The sequence below is a fragment of the Lampetra planeri genome, chromosome 58, assembly GCF_965212315.1.
Source record: "Lampetra planeri chromosome 58, kcLamPlan1.2.h2, whole genome shotgun sequence".
Taxonomy (NCBI): domain Eukaryota; kingdom Metazoa; phylum Chordata; class Hyperoartia; order Petromyzontiformes; family Petromyzontidae; genus Lampetra; species Lampetra planeri.
The window spans coordinates 372,691-388,666 of record NC_136164.1 but is presented as its reverse complement, the minus strand read 5'-3'; the positions used below and the strand labels follow the sequence as shown (position 1 = coordinate 388,666).

The window sequence follows — 15,976 nt, the reverse complement described above, 5'->3', positions numbered from 1 at the left end:
GGGACCAGATCTCAGTACAAAACGCTGCCACCCGAACACAGATTCAGTTAATTAGGTTTGGATTATTTGGCACAGGTTTAAAACACCCATTGGTCAATACTTTATCATTTATATGCGACGGGTCCTGGTTACACCACAAGTGAATCCTGGTTAGGCCATGCATCAACGCGGTACAACGGGCACAGAGAAGGCCAGTAGCATGCAATCACGCACACACACAAAGCGTTGGGTGCAAAACGGCACTGATTTTAAACAGGGGGAAAGAAAAAAATACGTTAAATTTGAAAGTCTGCAGAGCTTTATAGCAATTACATAAAATTGTAATCGCACTTATATGATGGTGATAAGAAAATCTGAAGTCCAAAAGTTTATTTAAAGTAGGATAAGGTCGGTTTAAGGTTTTATTCCCAAAACGTTTCCGATCAGTTAGGGTGCCAAGGCAGGTGGTAACCCGAGTGCCAAGCCAAATTAAAGTTTATTTTATCCCACTCACGACTTCCGGTCAAGTGAGAGTGCATGTTCACAAATGGCTAGAGGTTCGTCTCGCACGCTCTAACGCCGTAAATCAGAGGCCCTAAGCGGAGGAATGAGGACTGGATCCTTCCCCGCTGTGTGCGCCCGCGTGTACATTTCAATCCCGAGTTGTAAATTGTGTAGCCTTGGAGTGGAGTGGGGTTTCTTGTCTTGCGCTGTCACTTTTTTAACATAAGAGGTTATATGTTTTGGTTAGATCACATAAATATAAATGCGTCGTTAAACCCGCCACCACCCGACACGGCCAATTAGTAAGGTTTGTGACGTAAACGAAACGTGCCAATTCATTACTAATTCAGCACACCGGTGTGTTAGAGAGTAAACCCACTGCAACATTTCCAATTGGAGTACTGTGACGTTTCGCCAATAATTACAACCAGCCTCATCAGGTGACAGCCAGAGTTGTGTGTACTTTCTAACACACTGGTGTGCTAAACTAGTAACTAGTTGGCACATTTTGGTTATGTGACAAACCTTACTAATTGACTGTCAGGTGGTGGCGGGTTTAACAGCACATTAATATTTGCGTACTAAAAAAACCCTCTATTTTGGATAGTATTGGTCGCAGAAGCCTACTACAACTACGTGTTGAACTCACTCTTTTTTAATGAGCACAGGGCACCAAAGGTGCAAAAAAAAAATCAAATGACCAGCAACAAACAGTAGGATCGGAAATTGTAACGGATAATAGCGCAACACGTTTTTTTTTCTTGCAATTGAGCAAAAGGTTTATCTTTTATAACTTTGGGAGGAAGAGAGGCGGTGAGGGGAGGTGGATTCCCAAGTGGAGCAGAGTGCGAGGGAAATAGCAGACGGATAAATGAGGAGGTCTGCAGTGTGCCACGTGAGTGGTTGAGTGGATTAGTGGGTGTGGGTGCAGTGTTGTGTGCGGAGCAGTGAGTTGTGTGGGGAGCAGTGAGGCATCGGTTAGCGCGCTGCGCTCCGAACCGGCGACCTGAGTTCGGTTCCCGCTCATGGCAAACACCAGTGACGATTATCTGAACCGGTCCTGGGCCTTCCCTAGGTTGACTCGGCCTCAAATGAGTACCTGTGCGGTGTGTAAACATCACCACTGGGGAGACAAAAGCGGCCGGGCGTGGTGTTGGCCCCCATCCCCTTGTGTGCCATGCCGGCCTTAATGGGTGCTCACAAACAGCACTTGCCCCAACAGTCTGTTCAGAATATACCGGGGGATCTTTGTATTTGTAGTACGTTGTTGTGACCTGCAGTGTAGTGGTTGAACACTGTGATGGATGAGAGACGAAACAGTCTGGTAGATTGAGTAAGGATCACGGGAACAGTAACAGTGGCAGTCGTAGCGATAGAAGACCGATAGGGAGGCAACTGACTCCTGGTGAGCGAGCAACTGGAGCAAAAACCTGCGTGCTGAATCATCAATCATCCCGACTGCTGCGCCACTCTGAATTATATCCATTGCAGTGTTGTAGGAACTGGTTGCTTCATCCCGGCTATGACAGCAGCAGCAGCAGGATTCGAACTCCACCTGAATTTGTGATGTGTGCAACAGCAGCGGTAATGATTGTTAAAGAGGCTTTGGCACGGAATAGAAAACCAAGCTTCATTGATACCCCTTATCTAGATCAGTTACACAGCCATTCCATGACAGGTCACGTGAGATCATTAAGCAGATTATAAGTTGTACTATGGATGAGAGCATCATCGTTATAAATGATGGGAGGAACTGAATTGCCAGTCTGATGCAAAATTAACAGTAAATGCAAAAATTGTTAATGAAACGGAGGGAAATGTGAATGACCAATCAAAAGTAACCTGAGAACATTTTAAATGACGGGGAAATAGCCAATTGGTTCTGGCTGCAGTAAGTTATTGAACGTAGGGGCTTGCCAAATTGTGAAGCAGCTGCATACTATAATTATAGCGGGTTCGGTTATATAACAGGTCTTATAGGACGGGTACACTGCTGCGGCTGTCATTATAGTCATATATAATATGCAAGCTTCTGCAACCAATCTAACGATCCATGATTGACTTTTTGGTTCAAATGGCAAGAGTAAAATGCTGAAAAATAATAATTAGGTTTTACCCTTTCTGGCAATAAAACAGGAGGTGTTAAGATGTTTAAACAACAAATAGAAACATTTTTCAAGGCATCAAGTCTGCATTAACCACACATAGTTGGCAAAACATGCAAACAAACATGCTGTGATAATATATGTGTAATAAAGGACTCCTTCACACGATGGGCCAGGCCCCAATGGCGGACGGCTCAGCCCCACTCGAAGGCTCACCGCTTTCAGGCCCGCCGCGTGGCCGATCCGGCCTCATTGCCGGCGCCACCAGGGTGACAAAATCCAGCAGAACGGCCCGCAGCGATTCAAGTTGGACCGCCACGTGGTCGCTGGAGGACGTGCGCCGGCGGCCGTTTCTTCGTCGTCGGAAGACGTAACAAGTGGGTTACGCTTTTTCAAGTTCTCGGCCCTCTTCCTCGATGTTATTTAGCCTTGAAAAAGTCCACTTCTGACTCCAATGTAATATAGGACTCCTTCACGATGTTGCTCTCCGTTGGTCCTTTATTTATATTCTTCTACTCCGCACCCTGCTGGCTTCCTCCTCGGACCAGCGTCGTCTCTCACGCGCCCCGCACACTCTGCAGCCACCCCGCTGCTCCGTGTGCCCCCGCACACTCTGCAGCCACTCTGCTGCCCGTGCACTCTGCACGCTCCGCTAGCCACTCCGCTAGCCCCGTGCAACCTCGCACGGCTCCGCTAGCCACTCTGCTAGCCCCGTGCACCCCGCACGGCTCCGCTAGCCACTCTGCTAGCCCCGTGCAACCCGCACGGCTCCGCTAGCCACTCTGCTATCCCCGTGCACCCCGCACGGCTCCGCTAGCCACTCTGCTAGTCCTGTGCGCCCCGCACACTCCGCTCTCTCCCCGCACACCGCTAGCTGGCGGTGTGCCAGCCCTATCAGCCACGTGGCTGATGGCACGGCGGCCACCCAACGTGGTCTCGCCTCTTCACTCCATCGACTGGCCTGATCTCTTCCGGGCTCCCTCCTATAACCTCTCTCCCACGTGACCCTGACTCTTCCCTCTCGGATCGTCACATCCGGCCTTCCCATTTACGCTCGCATTACATATGCATTGTCTTTGAAACTGATTGGCCAACACCAGACAGCATTCTTCATGACCTTGTCTCACTAGTGTTAGACCAGAGAACGCCAAAAGGCGAACAGTACAAATACAAACTTGATTTGGAGCTTTCGTGACTGCAGGAATTACTCTTTGGCTATTTCGGTAGTCACATAGAAAGAAAAAATAAATTAAATAATAGCATACGACGTTTCGATTGTAACACAAGCAATCACCATCAGGTACAAATGAAAGAGAAAAGAAACCTAGTAAACTTAGAAATAGAATGCAATGCAACACAGAGAGTCGGCTAACATAACAGTCAATACCCTACCTGGTTGATTACGTTCTTCCAAAGATTGCTAAATATGAGAGAGAGACAAAACACAGACACGGAGACACATAGACAGACACATAGACAGACACATAGACAGACACACAAGCAGAGAGAAATAACAGAGACACAGACAGAGAGAGAAAGCAAACTTAAAACCTCCCTGTCGAGGTGGTTCAAACTTGATTTGGAGCTTTCGTGACTGCAGGAATTACTTTTTGGTTCTTTCGGTAAAGTCACGTAGAAAGAAAAAATAAATTAAATAATAGCATACCACGTTTTGATTTGTTTTTTCTTTCATTTGTACCTGATGATGATTGCATGTGTTGCCAGTATCCAAAAATGATCCCATAGATAAGAGTAATATGTGTGTTGAGGACCCTCCTCCACCCGACACGGTAAATTAATAAAGTTTGCACGTGCTGAACAAACGTGCTAAATTATCACTGCTTTAACAGCACCGGTCTTGTTGAAGAGAGGAACACACTTCTGGCAACTGTCTGATTATCCTGGCTGTAATTACCAGCCAAATTTCCATACCCAATGTTTTAAATGTGCAGATTGCTTCCCAGTAACAAAGTGGCACGTTTTTTTGTTTGTTAACGTGACAATGCAATATAGTTGGCCATGACGGGTGAATGGGGGGGGTGTGTACATCGCACGTTTCACTCGCGTGATCTCAAGTGAAACGTCAATTGTGAATCGCGGTGTTGCAACTCTCGTGTAGGTTCGCTTGCTGCTGTTGTAGGAACTGTGTGCAATCATTTGTGTGCTTGCATTGATTGGTTCAAGCGAACCTGGCTCTGCTGATGAGACACTGAATATTTAAATCAGTCCAGAGTTTGCTTGTGTTGAACACATTCTGCAGAAATTGTGTCCTCTCAAGTGGCTATGTGGCTGATGAGATGTCAAAAAATACTCTTTATGTTTTACGTGGAAGGACAGACATATGGAGGCAAATTGTCTGATTATTTATTTTGCTAGCTATATTCTCCGTTTTATATCATGCACAGTGTTGTATTTTTCACCTTTAAGGGCATGATGGTATTCAGTCTCTTTTCTGTTTTTAAAAAGGAAAAAAAATCCATGCCTGGTTTCAAGGAAAGGCTTTGGTCGAGGTGGGTATGTACATGAGCAACCTTTGAATATAAATAGGCAAACGCATTTTCTCTGAACATGTTTAGTGTGGTGTACGGAGGCACACACTGGCGTTGGAGGCAACACGTTTATTTAACAGCTTCCCAACAGCTTAACTCTAAACGTAACTGGTTCAACATCTAAGTGATAACTATACGGTTCACTACGTGAGTAGCGGATTTACTACATGAACGGGTCAGTCAGCTTACATGCTGCCTGACCCACGATGCCGAGCGAAGACCGAAGATCCGGAGACGATGAGAAGCAGGACCCCAGGATGATTCCACAGACGAGCCAAGAACGCTCTCGGCACTGCCCATTTATGATCCTGAGCATGACCTTTCCCCTTCAAGGCCTTTCCTGAAGGATCTCGACCAAGCGTCACGTGTCCCTCAAGCCCCCCTCGGGCCCCCCTCACTACCCCATCACGGTTACATGCCCTCTCGGGTTCACCAACACTATCATGTCCTGACTAGCCCTCTCTCAGGCCGCCACCAGGACTACCAGGACTATGCCCCCTAGGGCCCGTTCGCATACCATACTCATTCTGGCCCCAGAGAGGTTCCAGACGCACAGTAGCACTCTTATGACAGTGGCTGGTGCTAACACCATAGCGACACCCTTATCGTCACTACACATGTGTCAATCAACATCACTGAACGTCCTTGCAGAGCAAGACATTTCCAACTCACAGGATTTTGCACGTGAGATATTTGATTTTAAATAGTAAACGTTAACAAAAAAAATGCCAATTAGCGCGAGTTCCAGGACAGGTGGTGCAGCAATCGAGGAGCCAGCTTCTCGCAATCGCATAGGCAGTGAGTTCAGATCCCAGCTAGAGGTTGACTCAGCCCATCTTTATCACTCCCTCTGGGGTTGCTAAAATTATTACGCCCATTCTGGGAAAGTTAATAGTTGTAAAACTGTTTTTAAAAAACTATTAAACTATTTATTATTTTACCAGGTAAAGCCCACTGAGCTATGTAGGTTTTTCAAAAGTGACCTGGCTATCACAAATGATAGCTCAACAAAGTGGCTTATCATGTGGACATTTATAGCAGCCAAATACTCTAAAAGCACGTTTTTAAATGTGGAGGGAAAACCCGGAGGACCCGGAGAAAAATCCACGCGACCACAGGGAGACATGCAAACTCCAAATATAGTCGTCAGGGTCAGAATCAAACCCACGATCGCCTGCATACCAGGCGAGGTAGTTAACGTCTCGTATGGATAGATTTGGCCCTGCCAATTGGAATGCAGAAATTAACTAACTGCCTCTGCAGCATTGTAAACAAAGATTAGCACCAAGGGCTCGATGCTCACTCACGCAGAAGTCACTTTGACTTTGATCTTGCGTGTGCGAGGAGGTCTCAGTTACACACACCACTCTGAGAAGGTCAAAGGAGCACGTGGCAGGAGGGGCACTGCGGGCCTAATAAGGCAGTAGTGGCTGTCTGTTGGATGGAACAGATGTCTGAGTAGGGCATTTGGAATGGCAGCTAGGAGTTGGTAAACACTTTAGCCCAGATGCTGATGGGAAGACACCTTGGGCAAGGTGGTTATTGTATTGTGGAAGCAGTGGTTCGTCGCTGCGTTGTTTAAAATCAACAGTGTTGACATTAATACACTAATATGGCTCATTCCCAATATCTGTCTTTCCACGTAAAAAAAGCGTTTTTTTACATCCCATCAGCCACACGAAATTCTGAAAGTGGATGATTTCCGCAGCATTGATTGAATGCCAGGCTTGGTGTCTCATGAGCAGAGTAAGGCCTGCTGGTGAACTCCCAGATGTTGATATATATATATGGGCCAAATGTTATTTATAGGTTATGGGTCCTACCCTTTGGGTCTTTCGGTAAAGTCACGTAGATAGAAAAATAAATTAAAATCACGACGTTTCGATTGCAACACAAGCAATCGTCCTCAGGTAAAAAATATAGCAAGAGAGCTGCTGAAGCAGGGTGTTATATAGACCTGAGATGGGTGCAGCCCAAGGGTAAGTGGACAGGGTTAGAGAAGGAAGATTGAGGGCACTCCAAAGCTGTTGGGCTGGCCATTGTATTGTGAGAGATTAGCATGTCAATGTAGCCACCGCCACATCCAGGAATGCAACTCAGAGAGTCGGAAATAACTGCTAACATCGGCAGGTAGGATGGAAACATCACAGCCAGTTATGACTTAAATTGGTTAATAACGTCCTGCTCAGTTTGTACCCATCTTCTCGGATAAAATTGTCTGTGTTTATACATCTGGATGGCTTCATGAACTAATCTTTGTTGATAGCTAATAGGTTTGCAGAGTACCTTCGTCTTGGAGAAATCAATTTCATGTGTGCTCACAGCATTAAAACAATGATCATCCACGGCCGAGGTATTGGTCCTACCGTGTTTCAGATCTGCCTTATGTTCACGAACATGGTCCGAAACAAATCGCTTAGTTTCCCTAATGTAACTACTGCCGCAGCCACAGCTTAGTTTTTTATGGGTCCTAGTTTGACGCAAAATAAAAAAATACGTAGCAGAAAATAATCACAAGCAATGTGTACAATATAAGTAACAAAATACATTTTGGGAAAACTAGGAACATGTTAGACATAATCCTGTAAATCAGAACTCAAATGTTCCATCTAAGCATATATATCTGTTGTTAACCAGGTAAGAACGCAAGAGATCAGGATGGTCTCATTTGGAAGTTTTCCATACCTCCGATTAGCAAAGTTGACTTACGTGCAGTGCAAAATAGTTCAGCATGCATGTGGGTCACCTGAATAACCGAAATTATGAAAGAAAAAACGTAGAAATATGTTCAACAATGAAGAAAATATAAAGCAAAGACAATCAAATGGAAATCAAATCAACAACAACAAAATAGATATCAGAGTGAATAAGACCACGTTAAATGAACTGGTCAGTTTTGCAGCAGAGGTAACACTCTTAATTAGTCGAGCAGTAATATGATTTCATCAGCTACGTGAGGCTATGCGGAAAGTCACTCCATACATAGTTTCAGGTCTTCTCAGTCAAAGTCATGCCCGAACTGGACCCCTCTGAAGGAACATCTGTGCAAGTTTGAAACATTCCGGCTGGCCTGCCTATGATCCATCCTCGATTTAACCAGACTGGATTGTGTGAGGAGCTTGCAGATCCTTGAAAGATCTGAACTTCGTCCCATCAGTGATCTACTCTGGCAGGAAATTATGTATAGTTTTGTTCATGTAGCCAACATCCCCAGTCACCGCATGCCCAAGCAGAGTCTGTTTCGTCAGATTAAGGGGGCTAAACAGGTGTGACACAGGCTAGAGATAATATAGGCACATGTGGTATGGGAGGATGTGGAGCCGTGTGAACTTGCGAATAACTCATATCAGTGGTATCAATATCGACTTCTATGAAGCAGGCTCGTGAAGGATGTTACTGGGCAGTCACTCCAAAAACAATGGAGGTCAGAGGAGCGACACTCGCAACGGCGAGCGGAGTGCGGGGTGAATAAAACGCAGCAAGTTGGCACAGTAGGGAGCACAGTTGGTGGATCTGCCAAGTCACCTCAGTCAGTCGACCCATGGCACCTAGATCTGTTCCGTGACGTGCCAGCGAGCCTTCGGACACTTTAAATGGCCTCAAAATGCACCTAGCCGGCCACGAGTGCCGTGATGACATCATCGCCACTTTATTGGCGGCGAACAGCTGTTGTTGTTGTCATCATCGTCGTGTCTGTGTGCAGGTTCTGGACCCACACTACGGGATGTACGTGTGGCCCTGTTCCGTCGTGCTTGCGCAGTTCGTGTGGCACAACAGGGCACTTGTCAGAGACCAGCTCGTGCTCGAGGTGAGAACGGTGCCTGGCACACAGCTCACGTCCCACCTGGGCTGCCGTAGGATTAAAATTAGACCAAAACCATGACAAATCGCGCGGGGGGGGGGGGGGTTACGTTCTTTGAAAATGATCGCGCAATCGGCAAAGCTGCGATCCCAAAGCTCACAAAAGTCGAATAGGAAAAAATCGAGTTTTGGTTCATGGTTCGTAATACAACCCCTTTTCTTGTTTATGTTATCCTGTATGACCCAAACATGAAACGGGAACTATTTGAATGCAAAATATGATTCATATTTTCTACAGTATTACATATGACTTGTATAGTAAATGTATTGAATTTAAAAAGTTACGTAATGTACAATACTGTACTGTATACATTCAAGTACACCTGAAAATAAAGATGAGGTTCATGACGTGTACAAAAGACATTTACTCCCTATTAATGATGGTGCGTCTATTCTTCTGCAGCAACATCGCAAACAGTACAGTTAGCGCACTGTACTTCTTTCAGATGCGTACTGTACAAGAATCTCTCAGTCAACCCGTAAATGGCCGAGCCACATGGGGGCACGGTCGGCGAACCGTACCTCGATAAATTGGCGCGAATGCTCACATCCGCAATGGGAAAACCCACGATGAGCAAAGTTTGAATGTATTGGACATTTAGCTATGCAACACTCAGATACCTCCATAATAGAGTTTGTTTTGGGTTAGATTTCATAAATATAAATGTGTTGTTAAACCCGCCATGTTGTTGTGGGTTTACCCACGATGAGCAAAGTTTGAATGTATTGGACATTTAGCTATGCAACACTCAGATACCTCCATAATAGAGTTTGTTTTGGGTTAGATTTCATAAATATAAATGTGTTGTTAAACCCGCCATGTTGTTGTGGGTTTACCCACGATGAGCAAAGTTTGAATGTATTGGACATTTAGCTATGCAACACTCAGATACCTCCATAATAGAGTTTGTTTTGGGTTAGATTGCATAAATATAAATGTGTTGTTAAACCCGCCATGTTGTTGTGGGTTTACCCACGATGAGCAAAGTTTGAATGTATTGGACATTTAGCTATGCAACACTCAGATACCTCCATAATAGAGTTTGTTTTGGGTTAGATTGCATAAATATAAATGTGTTGTTAAACCCGCCATGTTGTTGTGGGTTTACTCTCCAACACACCGGTGTGCTGAACTAGTAACGAATTGGCACGTTTTGTTAAGTGACAAACCTTCCTAATTGGCTGTGTCGGGTGGTGGCAGGTTTCACAACACATTTATATTTACTCGATCTAACCCCAAAAAACCTCTGGTTAATATTGGTCGTGAAAGCCTACATGTTACTCTGATACTTCAATACAGCTCTTTATTGGAGTGATATTAATATAGCCACGATCAACAAAAGTAAACCCAATGATCATATCATATAAGGCTGGAAATACTGCAGTTCCTATACTCTTTTATTCTTTCGGTAAAGTCACGTAGGTATAAAATAAAATAAATCACGACGTTTCGGGTGCAACACAAGTGTCCGTCATCAGGTGGGAAAGCATGGTCTGCTGCTGAGGAACACTGTTTTAAAAGGTTTGAAATGGGTGTAACCCAAAGGTCATAAAGAAGTGGCCGGGGCTAGTGATGTTAATGTGAGAAATTAGCATGTAACTAAGAAAGAAGGTGAGCGGCCTCCTAGACGAGGGCACGGAAGTGGCTATGTCAATGTGAGAGATTAGCATGATGTTAATGGGGGATATAAGTATGTAATTGTAAGATAGGAGGAGAGCGGCCTCGACGAGGGAGTGCAACCCAACATATGAGCATGAGAGATCTAAGAGAGGCATAGAGAGAGACACAGAGAGTCAGAAATAACAGCTGACATAGGCAGGTCGGATGGAAACATCACAGTCAGTTAAGACTTTACCTGGTTAATAACGTCCTTCCAATGATTGCTCAGTTTGTACCCATCCTCTCGGTTGAAGTTGTGTCTGTGTTTATATATCTGGATGGCTTCATGAACAAATTTCTGAAGGTAGCCGGTAGGTTTGCAGAGTACCTCCGTCTTGGAAAAATCAATTTCGTGTGAGCCCCCAGCGTTAAAGCAATGATCAGCAATGGCAGAGGTATTAGTCCTACCGTGTTTCAGATCTGCCTTGTGTTCACGAACGCGGTCCGAGACGTGTCGATTCGTTTGCCCAAGGTAACTGCTGTCTCAACCACAACTCGATTTGTAGACACCAGGGTATTGCATGTCAGGAATCACTTCCTTTACAGATGGGATTAAATCACGGATTTTGTGTACTGTGTTGAAACGAACCTGGATCTTGTGTTTGTTTAAGATTTTGGAAGAAAAAAATGGTAACCCCTGCTATGTACGGTAAAATTATGGTTATGGTTGGATCCTCAGAAGGTTATCTCCGCATGGCTGGGGAGACAGCTTTGCGGATTGTATGGTCCGAGTATCCGTTCATCCTGAGGGCTTGGTGTACGTGCTCCAATTCACTCCTTGACTCAGTCTACCAGACACAGACTGTTTCGTCTCATTCAGAATCATAATATTTATTTATACTGGAGGAATCCAATGAGCTATGAAGCTCTTTATTCACAGATGTCCAGTAGGGGCGGGTAAGAACGTTACAACAAACAATACAAAACACAATGTGTTGAATCACCACACTGTAAGGTCACAACTAGAGACTCACTCACTCACCCACTTATTTACCACGCTGCAGATAACACTTTTATTTCTGCTCTTCCCTCGCACTGATCCACTTTGAAATCCGCCCCCTCTCCAATCACTCAAAGACTCACAACTGCAAATGATTACTAACAAACAGCACTTCTCAGAGTTATAATAGATAAGAGTTAGCACGTGTCTTGAATTGAGCAAGGTTATTATTGTATGAGCTTGGGAAAATAGATGATGGGAGGGAAATCCAAACTAAGGCAGTGTGAGGGATAAGCAGAAAGAGAAGTGTTGTGAGCTGCAGACGTGGTAAGTGGGTGGGTGAGTGGGAGAGTACGTGAGTCGGTGAGTAGGTAGGTGAGAGATCAGGTGTTGGGTAGCGGTTAGCGCACTGCACTACGAGCCCGGTGACCCGGGTTCGATACCCGCTCATGGCCAATACCAGTGACAATTTACCTGAACCGGTCCTGGGCCTCCCCTAGATCGACTCAGACTCAAACGAGTACCTGGTGCGGTGTATAAACATCACCACTGGGGAGACAAAGGCAGTGAGGTGTGGTGCTGGCTACCCACCCCCTTCGTGTGCCGTGCCGGCCTTAATAGGTGCTCGCCAATAGCACTTGCCCCAACAGCCTGTTAAAGGCTATACGGGGGGGGGGGAGGAGGAGTGGTCTTTGTATTTGGGTGAGCGGGTGAGCAGGTGAATGGGTCAATGAGCAAGTGAGTGGGTGACTGAAACGGTTTGTTCCCTTTCTCGTGTGCTAGCTCGGGGCTGGCACGGCATTACCGGGCATCGTGGCTGCCAGGTGTGGTGCCACTGTCACTCTGTCCGACCTGCCCCGGTGCCTTCCTAGTTGCGCTCACAGCTGTCGGGTCAATGGCCTCGATGGCTCCGTGCCAGTCTTGGGTCTGCGCTGGGGCCTAGTGACCCCCTCGCTCGTCACAATGCCGCCCCTGGACATTATCCTCGGTTCCGATATCCTCTACGAGCCACGTGGTGAGTGACACAACACCCTGCTGCTGCCCCTCTCCATGGTAGCCTGTGTATTAACCTCTGTGCGTATAATTAAATGTTCCACGGTGACCGGTCCCCGTACAATGCACTGCCGATGTGATGGTTGCAATGTCGTGGGGGTTTGCTCTGTTTTAACGTTCTCCTTCTTTCGTATTAATTAATAGCAGCAGCAGATTAAATATGTAATTTTATATTTGTTTAACACAATATTGGTCGCGAAAGCTCGCGACCAATATTAACCATTATAATATTATTGTCACCTGATTGAGGCTGGTTGTAGTTACTGGAAAAATATTGTACTACGAATTGTAAATGTTGTGGGTTTAACTCTCCAACACACCGGTGTGCTGAACTAGTAACCAATTGGCACATTTTGTTTATGTGACAAACCTTACTAATTGGCTGTGTCGGGTGGTAGCAGATTTAACAACACATTTATATTTACGTGATCTAAACCAACAAAACCTCATGAATTTCAGATGTTGTTATCCACTCAGTTGTCTGTTCAGAAGCAGAGTAGATGTCGTCCATTCCTCCTTTAGAGGAGTGAAGACCGCAGCAGTGGCAGAGTGTTCACGATGGTGGTCGATGGTTTGGGATTCATGGCCACACTCGCAGGCCACCTAATCTTTGATGCGCTATTTGTGCATCAGGTGGCCGCATCGGCCACACGCCCCCCAGTCCCGTTTCAGAATCAGAATATCAAATTTATACTGGAGGAGGAATCCGATGAGCTATAAAGCTCCTTTTCACAGATATCCAGTAGGGGCACGGGATAATAACGTTACAACAACAAACAATACAAAAACACGATCGTAGTGCAAAGTACAAGAAAGGTAAACAAATAACTCAAATACATGCAAATGAAAGTAAACCACCCCCATCCTACCAGGCAAAGTTCACTGAGATATTAACTTTTATTTCAGAAGCAACCTGGCCACAAATGATAGCTCAACATAGTGGCTGATCATTTGGACATTTATACCAGCAAAATAATCCAAATAATCTCATTCGATGGTCGGACCATTGGCAGCATGCAAGGTTGAAACCTGGGAGGTTCGACCGCTAGGGCCCCCTGTTAGAGAGACGTTCATTTTTAATGTTTGATCAACAGTGTTCACCAACTGCTGGACTCTCATTACCAACTTCGGCAATACTTCTGCAGGGCCCCTCCATAGGAGACTCATGTCAAATTGTAACGCCGCCGCCGCACAGTATCTGCTCACTCGATCACGTAGAGAGAGAGAGGACAACTCGAGAGGTGCAAGGAAGAATAGCAGATGAGCGGGAAGTCGGCGCATGCAATAAGCTCACGTGCGAACAATTGCCCAAGGTCTGCTGTCCTCCATATGCAGGTGTTATCTGCCAATTAACACGGTTGGCTATGTACAATGCGAAAGAAGTTGAATGTGCACACATACCACAGATAAAACGAAACGTGCAAAGTGGAAACACTCAATCCCACAGACGGAACAGGTGGAGCCCACATTTTTGCTGTGCCGCCTTCTCCTGGCAGAGCCAGAGGGTATGGTTCATTCTCGACACCCACCCACGGGGAATGGAGATGAAACAGATGTAGATTAAATCTTGACTTAAAGCTTTCGTGACTGCAGGAATTCATATTCTTGGGACTTTCGGTAAAGTCACGTCGATAGGTTCCTATCTAAACGTAGATCGGTTCCTATCTGAACCAATCTATGTGACTTTACCAAAAGACCCAAGAATATAGATGGAGATTAGTCCTCACATTGCTGTACCCCCTTTTCCTGGCGAGCAAGAAGGTACGGCTCATCCTCAACGCCCACAGGAAGGGAGTTTCGTAACATCTGTGGGGTGATCCACCAACCCTCACTTCTCCCTGTACAGCACTGGATTACCAGGCACATGCATAGCCATGGGTGGGGGAAGCGTTAAGTATTAGATTTGTGAAGTTGGCATATGTCATCTCAGTCGACCAACCCATGGCACTTGTCTGTTCCATGACCTCTTTGTCAGCGAGGCCTTCAACACTTCATGTGGCCTCAAAAAATGCACCTAGCCTGGCACAAGCGGCGTGATGACGTCACCACCACTTAGTGTTGAATGGCTATTGTTGTTATCTGTTTTTAAGTTTTCAGTTGTATTTTTACTCTTTGAGCAGTGCGGCTATTAATACACTGTTCAAAGATATGTTATCTCCTTCGCCTGGAATACAGGAGTTCATGGGTTCGATCTCGACCCTTGACGCCTGTATATTTAGTTTGCATGTTGATCCCTGTGGTTGTGTGGATTTTTTTCCAGGTCCTCCGGTTTTTCCCTCTACATGTAGAAACGTGCGTTTAGAGTATTTGGCTGCTATAAATTTCCACGTGATAAGCCACTTCGTTGAGCTATTATTTGTGACAGCCAGGTCGCTTCTGAAAAAGAGCTATATACCTCAGTGGGCCTTACCTGGTAAAATAAAAAAAAGTTTTTGTTCTTTTAGTTTTCATTACAACAGAGGATTCTGAGGTCTAGAGCAGCTTGAGGAGTCTTTTAATTTCCTCGCTGTGACCCATACCTTGTTTCCATGCGTGGAAGGGGGTTGCTTAATTCAGAACTGAACCCTGGGTTTATTCTCATTCCTTACTCGACGTATCTTCAAGGAGGGAAATACACATTGAGCATTTTAAAAAAAGACCAACGGTTGTATAGATTTTATCAATCCGTTTTTTAAGCCAATTGTTTAGTGAAAGATCTTATTTGTGTTGTGAGAGAGGTGGTTCTGCTGGAGCAGCTGCTGGAGCAGAGAAATTAGCATGTCAATGAAAGACCCAACAAGACTGGTACATTTTAGAGAGAGTTGTGTGGAAATCCACCCCGAAGTGACCGAGGGAGAGAAAAAGCGAATGGACCTATGAGAGCCTGGTAAATTTTAGAGAGAGAAATAGGCATTACTCTTTGGTTCTTTCAGTAAAGTCACGTAGTAAGAAAATTAATTAAATAATAGAATACGTCGTTTCGATTACAACACAAGCAACCATCATCAGGTAGAACTAAATTTGAGAGAGAGACAAAACACAGACACAGAGACACAGACAGACACACAAGCAGAGAGAGACAACACAGAGACGCAGAGAGAGACACACAACATAGACACACAGAGACCCAATGCCTCTGTGTCGAGGCCTTAAATAGAGAGAGAGGGGGGGTCAGAGAGAGAGGTGGGTCTGTTGGGGCTGCTGCTGGAGCAGAGTAATTAGCATGTCAATGAATCCACCCCGAAGCGACCGAGGGAGATAAAGATCGAATGGCCCTATGAGAGGCTGGTAAATTTTAGAGAGAGAAAAAGGCCGTTTGAGAAAACAAACTTAGTAAACTAGGAAA

At 45.4% G+C, this 15,976-nt stretch overlaps 1 protein-coding gene across 4 annotated transcripts in view; it reads left to right on the top strand.

The window, feature by feature from the left end:
* The window catches only part of METTL23 (methyltransferase 23, arginine), a 95,139-nt gene that overhangs the window by 60,770 nt on the left and 18,393 nt on the right, over positions 1 to 15,976 (top strand). For 3 of the 4 annotated variants that reach the window (XM_078618553.1, XM_078618554.1, XM_078618556.1), the window contains 2 exons: positions 8,841 to 8,945; positions 12,382 to 12,613. In XM_078618553.1, the coding sequence (XP_078474679.1) occupies positions 8,841 to 8,945; positions 12,382 to 12,613 (337 nt within the window). Of the gene's footprint in view, positions 1 to 2,889; positions 2,966 to 8,840; positions 8,946 to 12,381; positions 12,614 to 15,976 lie in introns of those variants that run through there. The other variant, XM_078618555.1, reaches the window with a different exon arrangement.